Consider the following 13,153-nt stretch of genomic DNA (forward strand, 5'->3'; position numbering starts at 1 on the left):
CATCTGTAATCCTATCTTCACTTAACTCTTCGATATTTATTTCTGCAATTACGTTCTATTCACAATATTCCTTGAACAGAGTTTATATAAATTGATTTTTATGGAAAATTTATTTCTTGGACGATTATAATGGATGAAATACAGGACACATGTGGATATGCAGGCATTTAATATGGGTATGTGAAAAAGCGTTAATGATAATACCGGCTGTTTTATGTGGAAGTCGAATGCGGGTAGGAGAGGCGCGTTTTGTTTAATTTAAAAATGTTGGCATTAAAGGGCGGTTCATATGACCAGCATCGCGTTAACATAGATAAATGCTAGTTGATACTTTTTTAAAATGTTATCTCAAATATTGCACATGTATTTGCATACAAAGAACATATCGAATCTCTCGTACACATTTCAATATATTTTACTACATTGTAAAACGAAACGTGACAGTTTCGTCATAACATATAAATTTTAACAATCGCGGGTATCAAACAAATCACGATTAAACGTTAATTAAGACGCTATAAAACCGTATGACTTGAAAGTTACACATATGTACATAACATATGTACATATATATATATATATTTGTTTAACTTTCTCTTCAAATTGTAATTTTAATCATAATTTGTAACTTTATAACAATTTTATCAATTTGTGAAAAGTTATTCGAAACAAATTTTTTATTTTGTAATATGAAAAATGAAGTACAGAATAGTTACAGAATAGGTTATGTATAAAGCAATTTTAAAGATACAGGCATATGGATACGCCTTTAAGTCAGGATGTTATAAAAAATTATTTGATATATTTATACTGTAATATTTTATTGTTTTTCTTATTAATTTCTTATTTTTATCTTATTATTATTTATTATTTATTATTATTATTGTAATTATGTTACTAATAACTAACAACTAATTTCTAATAATTATTAACTTCTATTCAATTTATTAAAATAAGAAATGATAACATAATTTTTTATTTCATAAATAAAATTTAGTTACATTATGTACTTTATTGATCGCGTTTGATAGAGCATCAATTTCATATCGCTTACTTATTGCCCACTTGGATATAAACACTGTCTCAAGGATGAAAATTAATTTTCTGGGGGACAGATTTTTTGTAATCTAACAACTGACAAGATATCAAAAGTTTCCTGATAGACGCATACCTAATTCATATCGCTTAGACATTTTTGAAGAAAGTTTCTTCCTTTTCTGAGAATGAGATATTACACTGATAAAAATTGGTTTGATTTTTTTATGCAATGTTATATTTGTATAATGACGTAAATATAAAATTCTTCGAGAAAAAAGTAATATAAATCTGTTTGTAAAATGATAGTAAGTCGTTGAAGAATTAGGTAATAAATTATTTCATGTTTAAATTTTCTTAAAAATTGCCAAAAATGTTTTCGGTTAACAAAATTTAAAGATATGAATCTTAAAATCCATAAACATAAAATTCCAAATTATAAAATTATAGCAATGTTCTTAGAATTTTTCGTTTTAATTAGGTATAAATTAAAAATTAGAAAAGATAACAAATATATACAAATTTTAAATTAGAAAAAGAATTACTAACAAAATTGAATCAAGTTAAATTTTCTATTTTTCTTTACAATTATTTTAATTTAATTATGCAATATTTTATAGAAAAACTTAATATATATTAGTATCAAAAAGATTAATAACACGATTGAAAGATTTCTACAAGTTTAATCATATCAATTCGAAGAAAAACAAAGATTCCAATTTTAAAAACCACCATCTGTAAAAATAAAAATAAAAATTTAACATCATAATACACTTTGCTATTTCATGATATTCGAATGATAAATCGTTCTCTATCGTGTTTCGCACTCATGTTCCAGAAAAAAAAATGTTATCTCGATCCTGCTATCGATCGAAGATACGTTCACAACATGCCTGTTTAATAAGCGATTTCTGTCCGAATTTTCGATTCATTTTCACAACGAAGAGCAACGAAGAATGATTCTGATTTCTGATTATATCTGTAATTACGTGAAATTCTTTTTAGCGGAGGAATGAGAAAAATGATTATTTTTAATCCATTGGTCCAACAATTTGGTAAAATAACGAATGATTGAGGAAAATATTCTGCTTAAATGTCTATTATATAACGATAGAATATCTTTTTTTATATATATTCAACAATGTGTATTCAGAAAGAATAACAGACTTTGTTAATGTACCCGCAGCTGTTGATAATTGCCAGAATTGTGCAAATATTACGAGCAAATATTAGGCGTTAAGGGAAACATTTTTTATTTGGAAATTTCATTTTCTTCTTTTGAAATATTTTCTTTTTCGTAAAATTGTATTGCTCCCTTTTGAAATTATAAATAATTGTACTAAATTTAATTATTTTTACTATTTTTTTAGGTTTTTCTTTTTCTTTTTTTTTTTTTTTATGTCATTATAATTTCAATTTCATGATTTTGACACTCGATGACTGATTTAAATTATTGAAATATTGAAATAACACACAAAATCTCGCGATTGAATGGAATGAAAAGTGAAATACATTTTTTTTTACGAAGAGTGGAGGATATCATTTGAAGAATTATTTAAGATATAAGATTTAATTATACATGTTCAATCATTTTTAATGAAGAATAATTAAACGAGAAAAGATGAAAGTTAGAATGAAATATGTAGTTTATAATTTTAATTGGTATCAAATTCTCAAAGCTGTAGTTTTAAGTAAACAAACTTAAATAATTTTCACAGAAAAATTTCAAATTAATTTTAAGTACAATATTAAAGGATTAGATATCTTGTGAATTAGTGTATTCATAAAATATAAATTACAGATATTAGAATGGGAATTCTAAGAAATTTCGTTCTCTCTAAAGTGATGATCGTAATTCGTTCCGTTCTCATGCTTCTTTTATTTGCAACAACGACGTACTTAATTTGATACTTAACCCTGTTAACGACTGCAATTACGAATTTGTAATGTAGGGCTATATCTGATCTTCCAGATTATCTCTAAACTATTATAACAAAAAAAATTCATTCGAGCACATCGAAAAAAAGGGATCAAATGTATTCCCATATTTTTAGATTTAACCTATAAATGGTTCTTAAAATAAATTTTGTCATTGCCATTTTTTTTTCTATCACCCTTTATGAGAAATAATTTTTTTCATTACAAATAATGTAAGAAACTTGCAAAAATAGAAATTATAAATTTCATGCAAATGTATCTCGATATTATTTCCAAACAACTTTCAGAATAATAAATAAAAAAGTATTCAAGATGTTTTCTTCTAAAATTTCTCAATTTATTATAATATAAATAATTATTATAAATAAGTGACTGTGAAGTATTTACACATTAATTTAACCTGAAACGAAAATTAAAAATTAAAAATCGATTAAGACTTTTATAATGTGTATCTTCTTTTAAAATTCTTCCTGCATAAAATTTCTTTTCCACGAATGAAATTCACCATTGTTCTTCGACCCAACGCGTCACAATTCATTTCGCAATGCGTTCGATTCTCCTTCCGTCAGAACGCTACACACGCTTAACTCATACAGGCAGACAGGTCCATTGATCTCGTTACAGCGTGCAACAAGCTGTAATACAGTCGTCGCGTCGTGTTGCAATGTTAGAACAACAGAACGTATTAAATGCCAAATCGTGCTTACAATACATTACGATTCGTATTCAAACGTCTACGTTCCACTATCCACACACAAACACCAATACAATTATCTATTCAATTCCTCTGACCGGTATCTTAAAGTGTTACAAAATCTCTGAAATCTTACATCAAGGAATAAAAGATCCTAATCGTCATTAACCCAAATATAGTCGAAGAAAAGAAGAAAGGATAAAATGGGAAAAAAAAATAAAATAAATAAAATTCGAAACTTATGTTACGTTCTTTACATTTAATTGGAATCGAGAACGTGATCGATCATGTGAAAGACAAATAGACGTCATTATGGAAAAAAATTGTATGAATCGATAAATTATACGAATATTTTTCTAAGATATAATGATAATTCGATTATTAGATTTTTGATGATTAAAATATAATTTATGGCAATGTAAATAATTATAGATCTATAAGAGATTAACCTTAAGGTTTAGAAGATAATTTTAATTTTCTTATTGTACACAGGATATCTTTGGAAGCTTGATTCTACGTAAGACAAAACAAAAATATCGATCAAGGATTATTTATTAAGTTATAAATAATTTGGAGAAATAAAGTGAGATAGTGAAACGATCTCCATTATCCAATATTAAATTTCTTATAACTCAATAAACAAACCAATCGATCTACTAGAATTAATCTTCCAAAAATCCTATGAATACATCGAATCTGAAATATCATAAAGTTCATACGTATATTTTTATGAAAGATCTTTAACTTCATTTAAGAAGCTACACGAACTTTCAAGTATCGCAAATATATCTCGATGTATCGAGAAATATCCTAAACAAAAATAAACGAAAAACACGTCTCTTGCCTCTACATTAAACTAAATTTTAAAAGTAAACAAATACCTAAGGATACAACGCAATATCCTGTATTCTTTCGATTAATATTTATTCTTATTGTACGTTTGCCTTCAGAAAGTGTCGGTATCCTTGGAAGACAATGGAGTCCTAGAAGAGAAATCGTGTTCCCGTTCTTCCTATACTCTTCATCCTCGATGGGCAGACTATACGGCGATCCATTGACTGGCAAAGGAACGGAACCAGGAACGATCGAGCAAGCTTAGGACCATGGAATTCTACGACGTGGGAAGCAGCGACCTTAGAGAATTGTGGGAGTCTTATCTCTCCGAACCGGTGAGTATATTTTCTACATTATTATATTATTTTCAACATTATCGTTCAAAGCCTTATATATATATATATATATATATATTTTATACCAAAGCATTATAAAATAGCTTAGCGTTCCGTTCTTTCTCGCGGCGATAAGAAATCGATCGTTTCCTTGAATCAATGAATTTTTCTTTTTTTTAAAAATTGCTCCCCTCTCTCTTCTTCTCTTTATCGTTCTTTAAGATAGATATATCGTGTACAAAGAGTGTGACTGAAGCGAATAGTCTCACGTGAGTGTTTTATTCTCACGTGACTACGAGAAAGTGTTCGTTTTTGATAGGCGAGCGAACGAAAGGAAACAAGAAGGAGGGGAGGGAGGGGAAATAGGCAAGACGCGTGTTTCACGTTTCTACTTCCTGTTACCGCGAACATATTGCATTGTCCAAGCTTGTTAACGTATAATTAGTTTGCCTTAGCGGTTCCTGAAGATGGAATAATAGAGATCGAGAGGCGTCCTTCGTCTCCTTACCTGCTTTTTGAACGCCAAGTTATCTTTGGTTATTCATTCGTTGGCCGCAATTGACGTTTTTAAGAAGAGGAAGTTGTTGTTATCCTCGGTGGATCAATTGGGGGGATTAAACTGATGTTTGTTCCTTGTGATCATCGGGAAAGTTATCTCGAATTGAAATTCTCGAATTTTAATTTCAAGGAAATATTTTAAATTTCTTTAAATTATGTCAAATTCGATCGAGTTTAAATTCTCCTGAATTGAGATAGATATTTAAATTATTCGAAATTATTTATTTCTTAAATTCTTAAATTTAGAAAGTTATTTTTTATCGTTTTGCGTCTATTTAAAAATTCAAATTCGGTCTTTTAATCCGTTACTTTTCCGTTCTACTATAATGGAGTCCCGTCGTAGTATTATTTTACAATATATCTCGGCGTAATTTATTTCATGAAATAGTAAATACACGCGTAGGAAGAGCGAGAAAACTGTTTTATTACGGTTCAGTTATTCTTTGCAAACACGCAATAATAAAAGAGATATTCTTTAAATTCTCATCAAGTATTCATTATATACGTAATACCGTTCATACGAGAAATATTTAGTTGTTGAAGGATAAAAGCTGCGCATATTAGTGCCAGTTTATTCACCTGTATAAATAGCTTGTCATTCCCAACACACCCACATTTGCATTTTTCATTCATTGTTCAATGAAGCGAGAAAATTATAATTACGTTTCCATTTAGTTCTTACTTTTTTTTTAAAACTTTGAAACCATAATCCCGCGAATTGAATTTGTTAAAAACTAAACTATGTATCTCGTACGTAATTTTATTACGAATTTTATTTTAACTTCGATCCTCGTTAAAATTCGTAATTAATTTCATAAAAAGTCATTGTAATTTTCGACGACGTTTATTTTAATATGACGATATTTTAATTGTTGTGGCCATAACGTAAACATTCGATTATTAAGATTATCACAAACTCGATTTAGAGACAAGAGATCATAAAATGTTAATTATTTTTATCGTTTATAAGTCAGGAAATGGAGCCATTTATTTATTTTATAACTACAAAATTTTATCAAAGATTATAACACTTATTACTTTCTTATTTATTATGAAATTATTCAGATTCAAGGAAAATTTTAATTTTAAACTTTTCCTCGTATAATTTCATTATCCACACTGGCAATGAATCGAATTATCATTCTATTCCAGTTACAGTTTCGTCACAAACGAGTTCCACGTACTCTCCAAACCCAAAAATTTTATAAATCACCGGATCAGGAGATATCGGATCAACCCAACCGATATCTATCTTTTTATTTATTTATTATTTATCCGATACGATTCGTATTCCAATTCTGGCATGGTTCCGTCATTTTGCATTCTGCTTGCAGCTACGTTAGTCACTGGCCGCTTTCTCGATATTCTTTTCCTTTACCGATCGTTAAATTACCGTTTGCTAATTACTATTTGACAGAATTCGTTTTCTTATCGAATATTCATCGCGTAATTTCCTCACCACTTGACCCATCGTCTTCTTTCCACAAAGCTTCCTTAACGATCGTGATCCCTCGAGCATGGAATCTTTATTAACGATCCTGTGGCTCGTTGTTATTATTGTTACGCCGAATTATTACGTTGTTTTTCATTTTCTTTCTTTCTTTCTTTTTTTTTTTTTTTTTGACGAGTCCGTAGAAAAGATTAATACATTCTCTTTATTTTAATTAACGTATCACTTATCGTATATCGTATCCACATATGCGAGGAAATACGAAAATAATCGAAACATTATTATACACGTAACATGTATAAAAATTGTAATAACAATTAATTAAGAAAACTGAAATATTATTTCGTTTAAAAATCACAGGATATATAATAAATATTATTCATCTATTTATTCATATAATTTCGAAATAACATCGTGTACAATGTTTAATTGTTGTGGCCATAACGTAAACATTCGATTATTAAGATTATCACAAACTCGATTTAGAGACGAGAGATCATAAAATGTTAATTATTTGTATCGTTTATAAGTCAGAAAATGGAGCCATTTATTTATTTTATAACTAGAAAATTTTATCAAAGTTTTATAACACTTATTACTTTCTTATTTATTATGAAATTATTCAGATTCAAATCGGTGTCGAAAATATATATTTGAAATTCCATCCTGCTGGAAATCGAAGAAATATTTACATTTTACATTTTCATCTGTTTTTCTTTTAAAAAACCTATTTTCCTCGGTTCGTGTCGCGGACACGACAATATGGCGGATAAAAGGCGAAGACGAAGGTCCCCCTTTTATTCGAGGGAACGAAATTACGCAACGGAGGAGGGAAATTACGTCGATGGTGTGGTGGATGGACCGTCTGTAAAAATAACCGGTCGTGTCTGCGAATTCTGGATTGCTGGGTTAACGAGTGTCTGTCTTTAATGTACATAGATTTCCATAAAATGGTAGCCGGGTCGAAGAACAGGTCTGAAACCTTTCTAACGGGAATGCCGTGTCGAGATGACTGGAAAAAGGGGGTCAAATAAATGTTGTACGGTGATTACCGATGGAAAGTAGCGGAGGACGGTATTGGTAAATAATAATTTATTTCGTTTGAATTTTGCCTTTTCTATTTTCCATTATACAATATATCGACGCAATCGTATCAACGTGCAATATACAAGGTTATAGTGAACTTATAGTAACAAGTGTATAACACACTTGAGAAATATCGGAGCCTAAGTTTAGCTCGAGTTCAATTATTTAGTTCTTTCGTAAGAATACGGATAATATATAAATCTTACATGTTATATGTTTTTTAAGTTAAATTTCTGTGTCAAGGTTCTTTTCTGACTGCTATTTCTCTGTATTGTTATTGGAAGAACACGTTTTTTGCACAATGGGTCTATTTAGACGGGTTTATTAAGAAAAATGTTAATAAATAATTTTGAATTCTTTCACCATTTTTTTCATGCTTACGATATAAAATAGAAAATAGATCGAGAAAAATTAATTGAAATTTGATTCAGGATTAATATTTGCATACTCGATTCTGTTTCATAAGTTTTCCAGCGTAAATTCCTTGGTAAATGATATTTCATTGAAAAATATGATATTTCATTGAAATATATTTCCAAGATGGAAATAGATAGAGAGCAACAGATAAGATTGATTTATTTATGATTGATGTTTGCAAATCCTTGTAATTATTTCAACCACGCAAATATTATATTTATATCTATTACATTCGATCTATTTTTCGATAGAACTTTGATTCGTGTTTGAGATAGATTTCGCGAACTAGATTTCTTAATCTAGTTATATACACACACCGTCGTTCCTATTTGAATCGAATCGTTATCAATCCTTGAACCGCTGTAAACATGCTCGAAAAATTCTCGTGCAATAATCTTTATGGGATTATTTTAAAAATTACACTCTCTACTTTCACGTTCCTGGCTTTAAGTTTCTTTGAAAGTTATTTTATACTTGGAGGAAATTGAAATGTTTTCAGCCTCTTAAAAAATTGCTTAAGCAGTTTTTTTATTCAATTAAAACCACCTCGTTAACGAATCTTGAAAATCTTCTCTCCTTCGACTTAAAGAACTTAAAAATCACGTTCGAACCCTCTCTTCGTACGAGAGCCATTGAAATGCAATTCCGGTTCCAACGAGTTATTTAGATCACTTTCATCATTTATTTTCTTGCAGGAAAAATTGTTTAAAATTTTTACGATTACGATATTGCACGTAATAATAAATATTCCTCTGGTCTTTTCTCGCGATGATCACCGTTAAGTTTAACGATTCAGCTCGCTGGAAAGTGTATATACACTTTACAATACCGTCTGAGAGATGACGTAATTGAGTAAAAGGGGATTGACCCCCTCCTCCAAATATGACGAGCCATAGCGGAGGCACAGATTGCCTTTCAGTTTCTATTACGGACGAGGATTCATTAGGAAGAAGGTTCGGTTGGCAACCGATTCGTAACTTTCCGCGTTGACATAACTGTCTACGTATATAACCATGTCGTTTCTTCTTCTAATCATTTTGTTTTTTTTTTTTCTTTTTTACCCAAGTATCGAGTATTTTAATTCAAGATGACGTTCTGACAGGAAAATATAAATTGGAAAAAATAGATCTGAGAAATATAATTGACTCATTCGAAAGGCGAATGAAATCGATAGATTTATAAATTTTAATAAAGAAAATCAATGATCGACTTTGCAAAATAATAATTCTAATGATCTAAATTGTATAGTTTGAACAGGATTTTGGTCTTTCATCATACTCTTTCAGCACAAGATTATTTATTCTTCGTATCTTAGTTTAAATATAACTAATAGGATGCATAAATAGCATTTTAGAAAATATGATTCCAAGTTGAGAACTGTGACTAATGTATTCTCGATGGAATATAATTTAGAATTTATGATATATTATATCGAGGCAAGGAGAGATAGATCGAAGGAGAGTCAGGTTGATTGAAAGATAAATTTTTTCCTTTTCTTTTTTTCTTTCTTTTTTTTTTTTTTTTTAATCAAATAAATCAACATTGTTGTTGGAATAAAGGAATCGAGATCAAAGATTCTTTCTTTGAGTAATTTCCCCAATTACTTCATGGTTTTCTGACATCGCTATTTTTAACACGATCGTTGTGCAAACGGCTTCTCTCTGGCGATTTAAAACGATGTGGGATGTATCACATGTACCAAATTGCAGTAAAACTAGGGTACGACTCGCCAAGGACTCGTATCATGGCTCGAAACTATGAATGCAACAAAATCATTCCAGTTGAGATTGTGGAACGTTTTATTATACCCTGATTTATTAATTAGAATTAAATCTTTTTCCATGAAAACGATGCAAACTTTGATTTTAGAAAAAATGGAATTAAGAAATCAATCGTGGAGTTTGCTTTGAATTTTTCTTGAAAAAAAAAAAAAAAAACAAAAGAAATTCTCATGTCTATGATAACGTGTTGTGATTTCAATATTTTTTTTTTTTAAATAAACAAGTGAAAATCATGTTATTATTTTTTCAATAATACGATTAAGATATTGTTTGGAAAATATTACGAATAATTTTTAAAATTTATTTATTCTGGAGAAACGTTAAATGTTATAATTTTTTATTTATTTAACTATTTTTTCCAGATATGATAAAGTTTCAAGATAAGATAGAAAAATGTTAAATAATGTAATATTTATTTTAAGAACTTTTATCAATTTTATGTATCGAAACATACAAATGTTTGTGTATTATTTTGAAAAAATAATATTATAGTTTCTATTCGACATGTTCTCCAATAATTAAATGATAAGAAAAGATATTCTTGACTAATCATATATATTTCTTTTCGATTAATTTTCAAGACTGTTAAAAATTTTTTCTTTATTCTTAGATATTATTCATAGATATTATATCTACACAATATTTCTTGGCCATTTCTTACTTATTCAACTTATAAAACTCTAAATTCTCAAGGATAGAGTCGAACATCCCAAAACTCTAATTTTATTTTCCAATTATCCAAAATATTGAATAACAAATATTCAACATTTAAAAAAAAAAATACTTCTTCCCAAAAAATCAAAGCGTCTGACTATAAATTTGTTTCTTCTGGAGTTGGAGTGCAAACAAATCCCAAATTTTTTCACGAACATCTATCGAACAGGAAATAATACAAACTATTTTCGATTTCAACGAATTGATTCGTTTCGTTTCATCGTTCCTCACTCGAAAGTGTCTTCCATATTCAATGACCGTCGATTAACTATCTAATCTAATTAGGCTGGCGATAAGAGTATGGCGTTGTGTCAGCTGCGACCACTGCGAGCAATGTCGTGGTTGGCTGGTTTTCGGTGCAAAAACCGGAAGTGACCGTACTTCGAGTTCACGAGCGGAAACACGTAGAGGAAGCTATGTACTCGCGATATATGTACACTAAATCATAGTTTTTTCTTTTTTTCTTTCTTTCTTTCTTTTTTATTTTTTTTTTTTCTTTCTTTTATACTTCACGTTTGCTGCTTATATATTTTCATTATCACGTTACAATATTAGTATCCGTGACGTGCAACGATATATTACCGAATGCTAAATAACATTTCCTTGTAAAAAAAAAAAAAAAAAGAGATAACAACTTTTCTTTTATTATATTTCTTTCTACGTGCTTCTCTTTTTTCGAATAATTGTTATTAAAGTGATATTGTTCGATGATTTTGATAGTTTTGTCCCAATAATAAGCGGGGCAAGTTGTTGCACGCTTTGGAAATTAATTTTTAATTTTATTTCGACGATTTCGATGTCGATTATTAATGGAAAAAGAGAAATTTTTGAATTTGAATTTTGATTTTCTTGATATATAAGTATAATATATCGATGTATGCACGATGTATAGCACTTTATGCACGCGATTATAAATAATTATGAATTATGAATAATTCAAAGAGATTAATATCGAAATCAATTAATTTTTTAACATTCGAATTATCATAATAGTGTAATATCGTAAATGATATATTTACAATTGACTTGATTTATCGATAAATTATAAAATTATTAGAATATACATAAAATGGATAAAACGAAACGATTAAAGTTTGTGTTGAGCACTTCCTGGTATCGTTCTGGTAGAGATAATAGTTGTTAGCATCCTCCATTTGTTATCGTTTATTTATTCAGGCCGTGCATAATCCATGTTCTGCCATTAATTTCGAGCACGCAGTTATCTAAATAGTATGTTTATTGACATAAACAGAAAATATACATTTAGATTCGTAGCCTTGATCTTTAGGTTACAAAGTAGCCACACTTTTATCTTATACCAATTACTTAACCTCAATATTCCCTATTACATTATTACATTAATTACATTAATTATTGCATCAAATCGACCGATCCTATTCTTTCGAAAAATATTCTCAACAACCCTTCGTTAATATTAATAACATCCCCATTCAAATCTAAACAATACAACAGAGAAGTGTCGCCCAAAAATCTTGACCAACCGTAACCGTATATAAAATCATCACACTTCTTATCTCCAATTTCATTATTCATTATAAAAATTATATTCTTTATTCATTATAAAAAAAAAAAAAGAAAAAAGAAAAAGGGATACATTTCTTACGTATCTAATGCATTACTACAATTCATAATTTCCTTCAATTTATCCGACCAATGGAACTGGAATGGAAACGGTCCCGGTTCGTTTCGTTCAGAGTTGCCGTGTTGTTCATTCAACATTCCCATCGGCCATACGCGTGTTTTTCTCTCTCTCTCTCTCTCTCTCTCTCTCNNNNTCTCTCTCTCTCTCTCTCTCTCTCCCTTTTTCACTCTTGTCTCGCTTCCGTGATCGCGATTCCGTGTCACGCATCAGTACAGGCCGTAGGAACAAATTGGAAAGGATGAAGGTTGTTCACGAGAGGAGTTCATTCGTATCCTCCAATGTCCCCTTACCTTCTACAGAATCTGGACGTGGATCTCGACTTTTCCTCGAAAGTCGTACAAACGCGGTGTTAACGACACACGCGTTTTTCCATTATCACCATCCACGGTCATTGTCGCTTCTCCATCTTTGGCGAGACGAAGAAATAATGGCTCTTTCTCTCTCTCTCTCTCTCTCTCTCTCTCTCTCTCTCTCTCTCTCTCTCTCTCTCTCTCTCTCTCTCTCNCTCTCTCTCTCTCTCTCTCTCTCTCGTCGATCGAACCAGATTTTAAGTTCTTCTTTTTTTTCGAGAGAGAGGAAGAATATCGATGTTAGGAGAAAATAAATATTTGACGTGAAAATCGATGTGAAAATTGATGTGTCATGTGA

The 13,153-nt window shown here is 29.8% G+C and overlaps 1 protein-coding gene across 1 annotated transcript in view; it reads left to right on the forward strand.

Annotated features, from left to right (window-relative positions):
* LOC122718485 (cyclic AMP response element-binding protein A) overlaps positions 1 to 13,153 on the forward strand; it is a 37,037-nt gene that overhangs the window by 703 nt on the left and 23,181 nt on the right. Inside the window, exon 2 of the mRNA XM_043943558.1 lies at positions 4,618 to 4,836. Within this exon, the coding sequence (XP_043799493.1) occupies positions 4,771 to 4,836 (66 nt within the window). The 5' untranslated portion in view covers positions 4,618 to 4,770. The remainder of the gene's footprint in view (positions 1 to 4,617; positions 4,837 to 13,153) is intronic.

This window comes from Apis laboriosa, unplaced genomic scaffold (genome assembly GCF_014066325.1).
Source record: "Apis laboriosa isolate Shangri-la unplaced genomic scaffold, ASM1406632v1 scaffold64_cov150, whole genome shotgun sequence".
Taxonomy (NCBI): Eukaryota; Metazoa; Arthropoda; class Insecta; order Hymenoptera; family Apidae; genus Apis; species Apis laboriosa.